Source organism: Panicum virgatum, chromosome 2N, assembly GCF_016808335.1.
Source record: "Panicum virgatum strain AP13 chromosome 2N, P.virgatum_v5, whole genome shotgun sequence".
Taxonomy (NCBI): domain Eukaryota; kingdom Viridiplantae; phylum Streptophyta; class Magnoliopsida; order Poales; family Poaceae; genus Panicum; species Panicum virgatum.
The window spans coordinates 8,172,661-8,188,239 of NC_053146.1; the positions used below are offsets into that span (position 1 = coordinate 8,172,661).

Consider the following 15,579-nt stretch of genomic DNA (forward strand, 5'->3'; position numbering starts at 1 on the left):
GATCAGCTCAATGACTTGTATATTCCCTGTGACCATCTGTAATTAATACCGCCATCGACCACGATGAATTTGTGAAATCTAGTTCCTTACAAAGAGCGTACGCAACCAGCGAGTCTTGAATGGAGGGATTCTGTTAAGTGTCATCTTAGGCCTGTTTGGTTCATAGGACTTACGCATAAGTCTCTGCACTTTAGTTCCTAAAAAAACAATTCAGCCCATAGTTGAGCATGTATCCCAACAAAACTTGAGGTAGGCGGCTGCCATACCTTGCCCTACCGAGCGCTCCACCACTATACAAAATCACACAACAATATAAATTAACTAACCACGAAGCCAAGCTGAAGTGCTAATGGAAAAATGGATTTGCGTGCAAAATGTTGTAAAATGTTAGGCAGACACTTGTTACACAGAAAATGCAAATTACTTGCCCTATGTGTGCTAAACACATAGAAGACAAAAATAACTTGACATGTGTACTACACACAAAAAACAACACAATTTGTTACTGCTCCACTTTTTTCATAGAATTCCACATTTAAACATAATTTTCCATATCATCATAATTTTCCATACCAACATGCACTTAGATTCTTTTTCACAAATTTTGGAATTGAAGGATGCACATACCATAATGACCAGAAACATCTGGAAAAAATCACCATAAGCAGTTGGAGATTAGGAGCCCTCATGTGAATATTCCTTAGAGCAGCTTCTATGTGGTTGCGACAAGCTGACTGAACTTCTGTCACTTGCCTTGGATTGAAAACCTGAAACATCATTGACCCCAAATTTAATTTTTGTGGTTGGTGTTTTGTGGGTTAGTCAACTACTTGTGTTCAGAAGCACATGCACGAATTTACCATGCCAATGGAATTGCACATACGAGCCAAGTCATCGCATATTCTGTCTACCACATGAGGTGGCATCCGCGAAAAGTTCAAACAAGTCCAACTGTGAACGGTTCCACCATTGAGCATTTTTCTGCAAACATAAAGTGAACTTCAGTAGGAAGACTATTCCAAATATGACAATATGCAACTCTAGGAACCAGAGCTTGCAAGAAAAACATCAGGTCAGGAAATCTAATTCGCCAACATCTAGAATCGCCTTGTTAATCATGTTCCACTGCCCATCACTTGGTGCAACAATTTTCTCCATACCAGATTCATGGTATTTAAGCTGAAACAAGATTAAATAAAAGTCATTCATGGAACTAATTAAGAAAATGAAAAGACAACAATCAAACTCAAAATGTTGTGTAACAGATACCATAAGTGGAGGCAACACACACACTTGCACTTGGCCATCTGATTGACGACAGTGATGCCAAACACCTGTGCCAGTCTATCAGCTGCATAGTTGTGGCCAACCATCTAAACAAGGTAAACAAAAATTTTATAGGTCATAACACATAATTTGCTGTTCCAAAACATCAGAAAAGACATTAGATCAAGAAAATGAAAAGGAGTTAGTTTAAGAAATAAAAACTACACTATACACATTTGAATGTGTGGTACACTTGCTTACAGCTAAACATGTACTCCATGACTTACACCTGCTTCAGTTTACTATTTTTGGATACATATGTGAGGAAACTGTATTGCTTTTTGAAATTTATGAAACAGATTGGAGAGTTTTTAACTTCATATGTTTCAAAAGGAATTCTAGAAATTTGACCTGTAATAAAAGCAAAGAATGAAACCCCAGACCAGAAATCAAATTGGTCAGGCTATTGGTTCGCTAGTTTACCGGTCGAACCAGTGACTCACAGGTCAAACTAGTAGTTCATTATATTATTAATATAATATAAATTTCTCATGATTTGTATACAGAAAATATGCAAGTTTCTCTCATATATGTAATAAAATTTACCCAAACATAGCGCATATGGCATAATATATTAGATGACAAGGTAATACCGCAATAGTATATTGTCCAATGTTCAAAAATAGTGTCAAAACATCGAATTAATCACCGGTTCACTAGAAAACCGATTCACTGGTTCACCACTTCAATGGGAAACCGGCTGGTTCCACCTATTCGCACCGGTTCGATTGCACGACCGATCTCTTCATTAAATAGAACCGGTTGTCACCGGTTTATGGTTTTTCCCGGTCTAACCAGTGAACCGGTTCAGTTTTTTGTTTTATGAGTAAAAGCCATGACAAAGCCAAGTGGGATGGACACATACCTGAATGATGCTATTCTACATGTATATCTCCTGGGGATGTTTACAGGTTGACTTCAATATGCTGGCTACCTGTATATCACCGAGCTTCCTAGTATACTTCTGCCCTTCAATAATTTGGCACACCTGCAAACATATTATAAATATACTTAGCATGGTGCATCGGTAACCTCTCCTTCCTCTCCGTCCTCAACCTCACCAACGCCAGCCTCACGGGGCCGATCCCGCCGGCCCTCGGCCGCCTGCGCCGCCTCCAGTACCTCGTTCTCAACCAGAACAGCCTGTCAGGTTCCATTCCGGGCGCCATCGGCAACCTCACGAGCCTTCAGATCCTTGATCTGTATCACAACAAGCTAACCGGTGAAATCCCTCTGGAGCTGCAAAACTTGCGCAACCTCATGTACATCCGCCTTGACACAAACCAATTGAGCGGGCCGATACCTGCTAGCATGTTCAACAACACGCCATTGCTGAGCTCGCTCAACCTGGGGAACAACAGCCTCTCGGGTCCCATACCGGCGAGTGTCGGCTCTTTGTCTGGGCTCAAAATCCTGGCCCTGCAAGACAACCAGCTGTCTGGTCCTGTGCCGCCGGCCATCTTCAACAACTCCGTGCTTCGGGTGATGGCCCTAGTAAAGAACAACAATCTCACGGGGCCAATCCCTGGCAATGAAAGCTTCAATCTACCCATGTTGCAAGTATTGACCCTTTCCCGAAATGACTTCGGGGGAAGAATCCCGTCTGGTCTCGCGGCATGCCGATTCCTCCGGATACTTTCATTGTCCTATAACGTCTTTGATGATGTCATCCCAGCATGGTTGCCAACACTGTCCCAACTTACTTATGTTTCTTTGGGTGGGAATAACCTTGCTGGGTCAATCCCCACTGGGCTGCACAATCTTACTCAACTTAGTCAACGAGAGCTACGCAATGGTGAAGTCTAATTTGCATTTTGGCAAAGTCACCTTGACCGGTCAGACCGGTTTGTGCATACCGGTCTGACCGGTCTGCACAGTCTGCCAATTTTAGTCGTCAACAGTTTGTAGTAGGGGTTACAACGGTTGAGAGAGGGAGCCGGGTCCTAAGTCTCTTGTGTGAAGTGAAATCGTTCGCTAAGGGTCCGTGGATGGTGTGTTCTTGCTCTCGATTCCTCTCCCCGCGTCAGGGGCCTTAATGCATATAAATCAACATATTGCTGCTAGTTTGACAAAGCAAAAGCCCTCGTGGGTGATTGATGTAGGAATACATGCATCTATATACAGTAACTTAATGCTAGTTTGACAAAGCAAAAGCCTTGTAGTTTATATGCTTGCAATGACAGTTGGTGGTAAAACAGCTCTTGTAATGTCACCGAATTGGTAGTAAAAAACAGAGCAAAGTCGATAGGGTATTCTTTCATCCACCTTGATGTCCTTCGATCTCCAATGCGCTTACTCCTCGATCGGGCTGGGAGATGTAACCCTTCCTAATCTTCTTCAGCCTGTTCACCACTTCGTTCATTGGGATCCTTCTGTCAGGTGACTCGTCGGAGCACAACAAGCCCACCTCCACTGCTGACGCCAGGCAGCTGCCCAATGTGTTAGGGGCGCCAGCAGTGGAACATGTGCCAACATCACCGAAGCCGTCCTCTTTCCCCTCTTGCAGCATGACAGGGTCGATAACGTCAACAAGCCGAGACGGGAACGCATCGTTAACCCACTGCCTTAGGCTCAGCTCTCCGCTGAATGCCGGGTCCGTAGGCCTCTTCCCTGTGAAGGCCTCGAGTAGCATGATTCCGTAACTGAAGACATCACTCTTTCGAGATGCTTTTCCTATAGACCCATACTCTGAGTACAAGAGAAAAAGAAAAGTGATGATTTGTATTAGTCAGATGTTGTACACCAATCGTACATATGAAAGTATGCATTGCTACAATAATGTACCTGGAGCCATGTAGCCGATTGTCCCAGGCATGCTAGCTGATATGACAAAGGAGGTACCATCCCCTAGCAACAGCTTTGCAATGCCAAAATCCGCGAGATGCGCGGTGTACTCCTCGTCAAGTAGGACATTACTTGGTTTCAAGTCGCAGTGTAGAATAACATCAGAGTGATGGTAATGTAGGTATTCCAATGCCATTGCCACATCCAACATTATGTCTAACCTCTTGATAAACCCCAAATGCAGCCTGCCTTCTGAATGTAGAAGAGACTCCAGGCTCCCCTTATGCATGTACTCAAGCACCAGGGCTTTGAAGTCCAGATTGGAGCAGGTGCTCAATATCCGTACCAAGTTGCGGTGTCGAGCCATGCGCAATGCTTGGCACTCGATGTCGAAGCTCTTGGACGCTTGCTCAGATTCCATGTTAAGGACTTTAATTGCAACAATTAAGCCATCACTCAATTGGGCCTTGAAAACCTTCCCAAAGCTCCCAACACCAATGAGATTGTCATCGCTGAAATTTCTAGTAGCTCGAATGATCTCATGGTACGATACAAACATGTGGTCAATAATATCAGCTCTTGGGGGCTGAATGGATCCCGTCTTTGCTGCCTTAAATTTTTCTCTGAAGATTAGTGACAAGATAATGATGGCAATAACCAACGCCGCGATACTAGGAAGAATATATTTCAAACTATGGAGTTTTGCTGAGTGAGAGCTTCTCGCGCATGGTGGGAACCCTAGGCGCGGTAGACCACAAAGAGGTTCATTTCCCACTAAAGAGTAAGGAGGAATGTTTGAGAAAATTCCGCCCGTCGGTATCTGACCTTCGAGATTATTGAAAGAAAGGTTCAAGTTCGTAAGGTACATGAGACTGGCCAAGGAATTTGGAATAGTTCCAGAAAGCGAATTGTTAGACAAATCTAATGTAACTATGCTAGTTAACTTGCCAAGTGAGTCTGGTATGGAATCCTGAAACATGTTATGAGAAAGGTTAATGAAGGTTACTGCTTGGAGTTGACCTAGAGACAAAGGAATGGGCCCTGACAGATGATTTGTTGATAGATCCATCTGGACTAATGCTCGCACGCTCCCGATGTTGGGCGGTAGCATGCCACTCAGGGAGTTATGTGACAAGTTAAGCTCGATAAGGTTTTCAAGGTGCCACAAGCTATTGGGTATGAAAGAAGATAGGTTGTTTTGGTATAAGGTCAAGCTTTGTAGATTGCTGAGATTGCCAACTGCGTCAGGTACCTGTCCGATGAATTTGTTAGCTCCCAAATGCAATTCAACCAGACTTGTCATCATGCCAACTTCAATCGGGATCGGCCCTACCATTAGATTATTATAGAGGTTGAGGATCTGGAGATTCGCCATCAGCATGATTTGTGGGGGAATAGTTTGGCTTAGTTGGTTGCTGTAGAGAGAAATTGCAATGAGGCCACTTAAATTTGCCATCACAGGTGGCAAGCTACCGGAGATTTGATTCTCATGCGCGTAGAAAGCTTGCAAATTGTTTGAAAAATTCCCAACGTTGTCGGGGATACTACCTGTGAAAGAGTTCATTGATATGTACAGATTTCGAAGAGCCCTACAGCTAGAAAGAGCGTCTAAGAAATCAAGCTCTCCTCCAAGGTTGTTTCCTTCAACATTGAGAAACCCAAGAACTCCGAGTTGACCGAATGTTGAAGGCACGGTGCCATCCAATTGGTTGTGAGCCAAATCCAACTGAGCGACCATGGTCAAGTTGCCAAGTGAAGCGGGAATGGAACCGGTTAGTCGGTTCGCTGCAAGATTTAGCCATGAGAGCTGCTTTAGCTGTCCTAGATCTGTTGGGATCTCTCCAACTAAATTCGATTCGACGAGATCGAGTTGACTAAGTTGAGTAAGATTGTGCAGCCCAGTGGGGATTGACCCAGCAAGGTTATTCCCACCCAAAGAAACATAAGTAAGTTGGGACAGTGTTGGCAACCATGCTGGGATGACATCATCAAAGACGTTATAGGACAATGAAAGTATCCGGAGGAATCGGCATGCCGCGAGACCAGACGGGATTCTTCCCCCGAAGTCATTTCGGGAAAGGGTCAATACTTGCAACATGGGTAGATTGAAGCTTTCATTGCCAGGGATTGGCCCCGTGAGATTGTTGTTCTTTACTAGGGCCATCACCCGAAGCACGGAGTTGTTGAAGATGGCCGGCGGCACAGGACCAGACAGCTGGTTGTCTTGCAGGGCCAGGATTTTGAGCCCAGACAAAGAGCCGACACTCGCCGGTATGGGACCCGAGAGGCTGTTGTTCCCCAGGTTGAGCGAGCTCAGCAATGGCGTGTTGTTGAACATGCTAGCAGGTATCGGCCCGCTCAATTGGTTTGTGTCAAGGCGGATGTACATGAGGTTGCGCAAGTTTTGCAGCTCCAGAGGGATTTCACCGGTTAGCTTGTTGTGATACAGATCAAGGATCTGAAGGCTCGTGAGGTTGCCGATGGCGCCCGGAATGGAACCTGACAGGCTGTTCTGGTTGAGAACGAGGTACTGGAGGCGGCGCAGGCGGCCGAGGGCCGGCGGGATCGGCCCCGTGAGGCTGGCGTTGGTGAGGTTGAGGACGGAGAGGAAGGAGAGGTTACCGATGCTGGGCGCAACCTGCCCCTGGAGAGGTTGCGCAGCACAAATTATGCTATTGTTGCCTCCATCGTTAAATATATCGGCTTAGAATTATTGCCAGACTGCAGTACTGAATATTATTCAGCTGAGGGCCATCGTTCCAAGAGAAGCTGAAGATAAGAAATGGCAACAAGTTTGTATTGGAAGAAAATACTGTACCGAATAGGCATCAAGAGAAGAGATATGACAAATAGGGTACCTCAACTGTGCCAGTGGGACATAAGTAATCCTAGCTATCATGTAGATGCTCCTTTTCGCTGCTGGTGTGTAGTCTCCACACGAACTCCGTGCAGGGCTTTCTTAATCTGAAAAAAAAAGAAATATATCAGCTAGTGATTGTAAACTATATGTAACAACCTTTGTTGACAAATAATACGTTCAAAAGATCCCTGTCCGAGAAAGGCTGCAAATTAAGGGTTTGTCATCTGCAGAAACTCCGAAACAAATTGTATCACAGGCACAGATTTATAAAATGATGTTGAGCGAATGTCTATGCACAAGAACATTCCTATGAACATAAAAATGAAGACCCATGTGTAACCTACTCAAGTGTTGTAGGGGGGGGGGGGGGCTCGATTTTTGAACTAATGCAAATGTACGCCACACACGAGCTGTTGTTTTGATCGTGTGCCACAACTATGTTTGTATGCCGCCTGAACTTGACACATAAATTCCAATAGCATACACATAATTGTGGAACCAAGGATGGAGCACCAATAAGACAACAACTTGTGTGTGGCTTACACACACAATTCCCAAGTTGAAACTATATAGGGAGTTGCTTAGCTCAGCCTTTCAATATCAACTGGTGTAGTTTTCAACAAACTGATTTTTTTTTTTTTGGAAAAGATCAGTACCAATGTTTAATGAGAGGCCCAATTGAGTGGGGCGCAAGCTCTGGTAATAGCCTCTCCAGCACTCCGATCCATCCCATCACCAATGTCCTCAGTACCGAAACGCTTGGAGAAAAAAGATCTAAAAATACTGACATAACTGCAACACATAAGCAAATGAGTAACCACATGGTCTCATCTGGTCCAACAAAACAAGATATTTAGCAAAGAAATGGTGAAGAAATATCACTGATATCATACTTGAGAGAAGGAGACTCCCACATGACAACATCAAGTGCTTGGATTGTGTCATGTGGCGAGTCCCTTTGCAGCCCCTTGAGGAACTGCTGCAGGTGGTGCAGATTTGCCCGTGCCGCATATCAAATCACCACCTTATACTCACTGAATTTCATCAATTAAGATAACAGGAGACGAAGTGCGTGCATGCACTAGTTAGCAGCTGCGGAAGTAAAATCAACCCTTGTTCATACATGCGCTTTTCTGGTACGAAATGGGCCACTTCAAATAGGTTCATTGCTCTGGCCCATAATACAATTAATCCGGCATGGGCTACATGAGCTCCAAGTAGGTTACCGGACAAATTGATAAGTCTGGCATTCCCAGCCCACCAAGCAAAGCCGGTGGTTTCTTGGTCAGGACCAGCTAAAACAAAACTTTCATTAAAGAGTGTTTCCACGTGGTAGAACCTCCTCATGGAATATAAGATTTCATGAGGCTAATCTTAAGCTGCCACCCACGCACGAATACCCTTGTTTTAAAGAATATTTTTGGTGTAGAAAGTCTCAAATTCATTTCTTGGCAGATTGTGCAAAAGACACATAGAAGTCTCAAATTCATTTCTTGGCAGATTGTGAAAAAGACACATAGAACACAGGTGTGGTGCTTACATTTCTTGGCGTCCCAACTTAACAACAAAATCCATTGATTTGAATGGTACCTCGTCTGCAGTGTACAGGCTCCTACTTCCATCATAGGCAGGCATCTTGTGGGCGAGAGATGTTGCACCGTGCAGCTTGACAAGCTCCGAAAGCAGCACCCTGTTGGTTCTTCTAGACTTCAGTTCAGGACTGATATTTGAAACCCTACAGGTGAAATGTGCAAGGAGCAAAACAACAGCCTTCCAATCAAACACTAAAAGATAATGATAAAATGTTTCATGAATAATACATAAGCAACATAAATCAAAGAAATTTTGGTAAACAAACAAAACTAAATCTATCAGCTACACTCCAAACGCACAAGTGCAGTGCTACTGATTAGATATGCAGTTCTGGAACACATTCAAATTATCTCGCAAACAAAGTCAAAATTGCTACCTATAATTTTTCATCTATCTCTTTTTTTTAAAAAAGAAAGAGCTGTTCAAAATTCAAATTCATCCTAGCCCCAAGGCTTCACCGGCATCAACATCACCCACATATGCGGATATGCCTTACCGCACAGGAGACCCCCAACCTCCCTCTAAAACGGCCATGACCAGAAAATCCTAGCCCAGTAACCCTCCTCCCAATTCTAGCCATAACCAATTGGCCAAAGAAGATAATGGTGCATCCTCAGGAATCTACAAGTTCATCTCTGACAGCATGAGATTGAACTACTGATTTCTCGAAATGACAGCTAGAAAATTACAGATAATGCACTATAGCACGAGGTGCAAAATAAAAGCTCAAAAGGGGAATCGCTACCAAAGAAAGAACCAGAACCCTGCCGAGCAACAACCAAACAAAAATTCTAAAGAGCATATCCACCGTGCAGCCACTAATTTGCAAGAGGACCCAAGACCTTGCCTTAAAACCTTTGATCACTAGAAAAGCAGTATTGAAGTGACCATCGATGCCATGTCATATCTGGAAATGGTGAATGCAACAAAGCTGTGCTTGACGCACGGAACCTGAGGTGTCATTGCCAACCCATCCTTTACACAAACATGGAAGCAAGTACATTACATGTAGACTTTGCTCGGAATGGAAATTGAAGAATTACCACTTATGGACCTAAAAAATAAGATGACATTTGACTGCCAATATTTCCTCTGTGAAAAGAAAAAAAATACTGCTTCACTACTACATCCAACAAAAAAGAACTCGACCTGCAGGGGCTAAGACAGCCTCCGAGCATTTTGCATAGTCACGCAAGTCGAGAAAACCCTCGAACCCTACCCCACCTTACATAGAGGCATTTTAGCCTGTGTGAGACAACCAATGATTTGGACCAGACCTTAGACCTATGCTTTAGTTTGGGATAGATGAGGATATTGTTTTTAATCCTAAAATTCGCTCCCATAGACCTATGCTTTAGTTTGGGATAGATGAGGATATTGGTTTTAATCCTAAAATTCACTCCCAGGAACAGAGGAGAGCCACCTAACCAATTCAACTGGAGCCCCGTTGGCCACTACATCCAACAGAACAAGCCCACAATGGTGACAATCCACATGAGAATTGAATGCCATAAGAAATGCATATGGTGATGAAAACTACTAATTAGTGGCTAAACCATTGAAACGAAAAGGATAAAAATAGTGAGGAAACTCAATTAAATACTAGCGAAGGATGTTAACCTCCATAAATATTGCTTCACTTAGACAACAAGCATGCCTAAACATGAAAGTAACCCTTACTCAGATCTATGGGATACTACATATGCATGAGTAGATGGAGAGGAGTGGGGAACTCACATAGTAATGGCAGATGTCGTTGTTCCCCACTTCAACTAGGAAGTGGTTTGTGCGGACGATGACTCTTCTCCCTAACATACCAAACGCCGGGCGCACTGGGTGGGCGATCCCCTTTCTCAACACAAGTGGTGGCTCAAACAACATGTACCCGGGAGCCTGTGTCAGAGATCTAGCTAAAGGTGCAAGAGGAGCAAGGTCCGCAATGCCTAGACTCTCCATGCCTCTCGCCAGAGTAACCACAGCTTTAATGGTGGGGCTCGGAGGGAATGGATCTGAACTCAACGCAGATCTTGGGGCATATGAGCGTGCGAGAGTCGAGATTGCCGCTGGGACTACGGGTAATTCAATACATGGTGCGATGGGATCGATGGGCACCTCCACACCACCACATCCCAGGCCTCCACTCTCTCTTCGCTTGAGTGGTTGTTGATAATACCTACCGGCACCTTGCCATCCACCATCACCGCACCCATAGGGCTGCTGGTGCCTTCCCCTACCTCCACGTCTGTAGGGCAGCTGGTTCCCTTCCCCACCGCTGATGTCGCTACTAATCCCGCGCCCTTCACCCTTGTCATCCTACCTAGTGAGGACTTTCCCTTTCCCTTGGCCATTGTCCGCACCTCGGAAAGCCATTGCAAAGAGAATGTGGTGTGATAGAAGGTGCAGTGGTGAGAAAAGAAAATGACAAATGAGCACGCAACCTAGGGAATCCCGGGGCACGTTTATAGCCCAAGGTGTATAGGCACATGACAACTAGGGAGGCTGTAGGTTTGGATGCACATGGATGGGTTGTACCAACATTCGTCGAATGTGGGGTCAGAAGACGAAGGTCCCGCTTGTTAGTGAAGTTTATGGGATTCTTCTATGTGCGATTAGTCTAGTGTACATTTGGAAACAAATCCAGTCAAAAATGGTAGAGCATGACTTTATGTTCCCATGTATAAAATCATGTAATTTTGCACCTTTCGATGCAAATCTAACGATTGATATTCAAAGCAAACCCTAATCTTCCAAACTTATCTTTTCCACACGCCTCCCCACTAAACGTGCGCCGCCACTCTTACACCTCGGTTATATCGCCCAAGGTATATTCCTCATTTGTATCGCCCTAAAGTATACCTTGATATAGCCTTTGAACGGTCAAAAAACTTAGAAACTTACTTTTAGCAATGCCGATGACTGACAAACAAAAAAATTACACGTTAGCATGAGATGCATCATTCTAAATTCTGCTGCTAAATTCTAGTAATTTTCTTATCAAAAAAATTCTAGTAATTTCTTTCTTCCTCTCTGCTGCTCAAGCTACTAAATTCTGCCGCAGGTTCCATGAGCTCCACCCCACGCCCCCAATGCTCGCCTTCTTCCATCGGGGCCGAGCAGCACCGACTTCGTGCCGGCCTCGTCCTCCCAAGTTCCGCCCGGTCTTGCCTTATGTGTGTGCCATTGCGGATGGCGTCGGTGTCATTTTCGTGTGGACTTATGATGGGCTATTCATATATTCATCTAAAGTAACACGTCGAAGGTGATGAATAATATAAGGAATACTAGTACAGAACATTGCAGATCCCTCAAATTTTCAGAGAACTTTATCATCCATCAAAATCATTCAGTTCTACATACCCAATCGAGTAGAACAAGGTGTACATGCTTTATATACTAGTAGAGGCGATTTACAGTTACAGAGAACAAGAGGCAGCTGGAAACTTAGAGGCGTCGATAGAACACCGCATCCTGTCCTGTGCATGACGGAGATAATCATTAATGGCCAAGGACTGGAATTTTTTCGTGCTCTGATTTTTTTATTTGACTCGGTCACGAGTCACGATCAGATGAGTATGAATGCACGTGGATGACTTTCTTTAATTTATGATGCATGGCCGGCTATCGTCTTTGGTTTCTTTAATTTAGGTTCCTTTCTAGCCATATAATATATACCTTCACCTTTTTTGTTTAATCTCTTTGTGGCAATAATTAACAATTTCCCTTTCCTTGCTACATCATCTTTCCTGCTTTCTAGAGGCGAGTGATAGCATGATCCGCCCCTACAAATAAATTTTCAGGGAATGGATATGTTCCCAGTACCCACCCCTCCAAACAGTATTCTTAGCTGCGAAAAGTAGGGACAGGTGTGGTACTCGTTTTTAAAATTAAGTTTCTACCCACCCCTAGCCTACAATCGTAGCCATATTTCCAATATGGCAAGAACATAGTCTTATTGTATAGTATACCATATGGTATACGGAGTAGGTACAGAGATCCAGCTACATACATACATATACATGCGTGCACGCTTGGACTTGCATATACATATTATTCTTCCTGCAAGCAAATCAAGTACTCTCCGATACATGCATTACAGCCGCCTCATCACGGGCAGAAGGTGACCTGGTAGTTGCTGTTGCCGCCACAGGCATGGGTCTTCATGTCGTTGGGGTTGTGGTACGCGTCAGGGCACCCCGAGTCCCTGCACACCAGCCCGACGCCGGTGCTGCACGAGAAGGCCATGCCGATGTTGAAGCCGTCGATGACCGAGATGTCGTAGAAGTCCTGGCTGCCGCCGATGGTGAACTCGGCCAGCGTCAGCGGCGGCTGGCCGGACAGCGTGCAGGCGAGCGCGCCGCCGCAGTCGCCCGTCTGGCAGCTCCCGCGGTTGCCGCTGAAGGAGCAGCCCGTGCGTCCCCAGACGCGGCCGGAGCTGGTGCCCGCGGGCACGTTGATGGTCCACGTCGCGCCGGAGTTCAGCTGCGTGCCCCCGCCCACCGGCGTCGCCGCCGGCCACACCGTGAACCCGCACTTGTTGGTGATGGTGAAGGTCGCGGCGCTGGCGCTGGCTGCCAGGGAGGCGGCCAGGAGCAGCAGCAGGGGGATCGAGGCGGCCATTGATGCTAGCTTCTTCTTTCTTGTGGTGCCGTACTCAATGCTAGATAGGCTAGCTAGCTGCTTGGGATGTTTGGGAGGGAGCAGGCGTGTATTTATAGTTGTTGGCTGGCCGCCCGGGAACGACGAGGGTTAGAGCATCTTCCAAGATTTTTCTAAAATCTACTCTCTAAATAATCATTTATTTAGGAATCATTTGAGTAAAAATCATTTCTATATCTTTGTACAGTTCCAACATGTTTTCTATATTTTGTGCATAGTCTAGTGAGCACTCTCCATCTTTGGCTAGCGAGAAATCTGGAATAGAGAATGTCTATATTTAGTTATGCATTAAAGAAGTTGTTGGAGGATAGTTTTTTAACCAAAATATCTATTTCAAAGATGATACAAAGAGTCTTTTGAAGATGCTCTTAGAAAAGTATAATTGCAAAACTGCCCTTGATTGTTGTCCGAGAAGGATAGACTGACTGTGATGTGCAAAATTGCCGATTGCAAAGTGTAAAATGGATGCATGCATATGATGGGGATTTTGTTGTGGCTAAGGCCTTGTTTGGATGCACTCAAAATTCTAAAACTTTACAAGATTCCCCATCACATCGAATTTTTGAACGCATGCATGAAGTATTAAATGTAGCTAAACAAAATAACTAATTGCACAGTTTGACTATAATTTGTGAGACGAATCTTTTGAGCCTAACTAACCCATTCCGGGACAATAATTACTAAATACAAACAAAAAGTGATACAGTACTTTACACCCAAAATTTTTCGCATCTAAACAAGGCCTAACTCTATCGATGAGCCACTTCACAACCTGTACGAGTACGAACGCGCAGCTACCTAAAATTAAATAGTAGTTTTTTTCCAAATCTGAACTTATTTTTGTTTCTAAATCAAAACCATCTTAAGTTTCACACGCAGATTTGCATCTTGGATGTATATATAACGCTAACAACGCCCCCATCAACCACTGTTCACCTAGCTACACACGTGCGTGTGTCTCGATGACTAGATCATCTATATGATGTCTAGACGAAACCATAATGTCCAGTCTAGTGTACATCTTGGTAGCGATTGGCCAAGGTTTACAAGTCATAGGATAAGGTTGCCAGCAATTGTGGTTACCTGAGCCTATTTTCTTTGACTTGATTAGAGAAATTTGTTGCATTGATTGCCGTGTTACGTTTGTTAGAAGTTCATGCACATCTAGAGGTGCAGAAAAATTAACCCACTTTGACGAAAGACACAACACATTAGTCATACAAGATATTGCTTGCTCAATGGATATAACTTGGTCCTGAAGGCCTTGCTTGAAAACATGTAAAGGTTGATGGATAATTTTCTCCGAAAATTTCTAAAGGTTACATAAAATTTAATATACGTACATACAACAGGTTGATGATGATTGTGTATGTTTGTACATACATACATACATACATACATACATACCGTGCTGATCAAAATATCCTTCAATTTGTGGCCTGTACGCCAAATTGTGTCCTTGTGCGTCCTTATCATGACAGATTAAATCTGCACATATATTCTATCTGCCTCCAGGACAAGTCCACGAGTCAGCGGTCCACCCTATGCAGACCTAATGGAACCAGCTGGTCACCGCTCATGTATGCATCAAAGATAGTTATCCTGTTCGGCAGGCTGTTCCTCACACATAACTGTAGCATGGAACTAGGAGCACCAAATTAACAGAGCGGCTGAGTCAAGCTATGCTAAAGGAGCCACAGATCCTGATGGTCTTCATGTTTTGTTTTATCAAAAGTTCTGGAGTTTAGTGCATGAAAGATGACATTAGTTCCCTCTTTGAGAATATTTTATAAAGGGTATTTGATTTATGTCGTCTGAACGTTGCCTTGGTTACTCTCATCCCTAAATAGCAGCGGAGTCAGCGTGGGGGTTCGGGGGGTTGAAGCCTCCCTACCCCCAAGAACTTCATGGAAATTAGAGGGAGAAAGGAGGGAGAGGAAGAGAAAAAAAGAGAGATGAAGAGGCACTACTACAATAAATATTTTTCGAGGCGGTCAAAAACTATTAATTGAGGCAGGCAATCCAACCGTCTTGGAGCAGAGATCACGGAAATGACTTATTTTTCGAGACGGTTTTGGTGCCTACCTCGGTTAATCAAATAAAAAAGAAAAAAAGAAAAAGCCCGCCGAGCCGATCACGGGCCCGCTGAGTCCATCACGAGCCATCCGCCGCCCCCGTCGGATCCCGCCGCTACCACTGGATCCGGCCCCGCCGCCCCACATCGCCGCCAGATCATTCGGCCCCGCGGCGCCGCCGAGCCCGCGCAGTCGCCGGATCCTACCCACAGCACTGCCGTGCTTGCGCAGCCGCCGCACGAGGTCCGCTGGCGTGCCACCGTGCGGTGGAGAGGGAGAGGGAGA

The 15,579-nt window shown here is 44.7% G+C and overlaps 2 protein-coding genes and 1 pseudogene across 2 annotated transcripts; all 3 read right to left on the reverse strand.

Annotated features, from left to right (window-relative positions):
* Positions 1–498: 498 nt before the first annotated feature.
* Positions 499–10,519, reverse strand: LOC120662350 (annotated as a pseudogene).
* LOC120659640 (probable LRR receptor-like serine/threonine-protein kinase At3g47570) lies at positions 3,420–4,538 on the reverse strand. The gene is made up of 3 exons (XM_039937846.1): positions 4,457–4,538; positions 4,111–4,362; positions 3,420–4,014 (listed from the first exon to the last, which is right to left on the reverse strand). The coding sequence occupies exons 2-3, from the start codon at positions 4,319–4,321 to the stop codon at positions 3,584–3,586; spliced, it is 642 nt and encodes a 213-aa protein (XP_039793780.1). The 5' UTR covers positions 4,322–4,362; positions 4,457–4,538; the 3' UTR covers positions 3,420–3,583.
* Positions 10,520–12,421: 1,902 nt separating the features above from the next.
* LOC120659641 (thaumatin-like pathogenesis-related protein 3) lies at positions 12,422–13,244 on the reverse strand. The gene is made up of 2 exons (XM_039937847.1): positions 12,605–13,244; positions 12,422–12,572 (listed from the first exon to the last, which is right to left on the reverse strand). The coding sequence occupies exon 1, from the start codon at positions 13,178–13,180 to the stop codon at positions 12,668–12,670; it is 513 nt and encodes a 170-aa protein (XP_039793781.1). The 5' UTR covers positions 13,181–13,244; the 3' UTR covers positions 12,422–12,572; positions 12,605–12,667.
* Between the last annotated feature and the right edge of the window lie 2,335 nt (positions 13,245–15,579).

Bases quoted from the DNA above. Each gene is read 5' to 3' on its own strand.
- LOC120659640 (XM_039937846.1), bottom strand. From the start codon at position 4,321: ATGTTGGATGTGGCAATGGCATTGGAATACCTACATTACCATCACTCT. The intron at 4,015-4,110 runs GTACATTATTGT...TCTTGTACTCAG, and splicing joins AATCGGCTACATGGCTCCAG to AGTATGGGTCTATAGGAAAA.
- LOC120659641 (XM_039937847.1), bottom strand. From the start codon at position 13,180: ATGGCCGCCTCGATCCCCCTGCTGCTGCTCCTGGCCGCCTCCCTGGCA.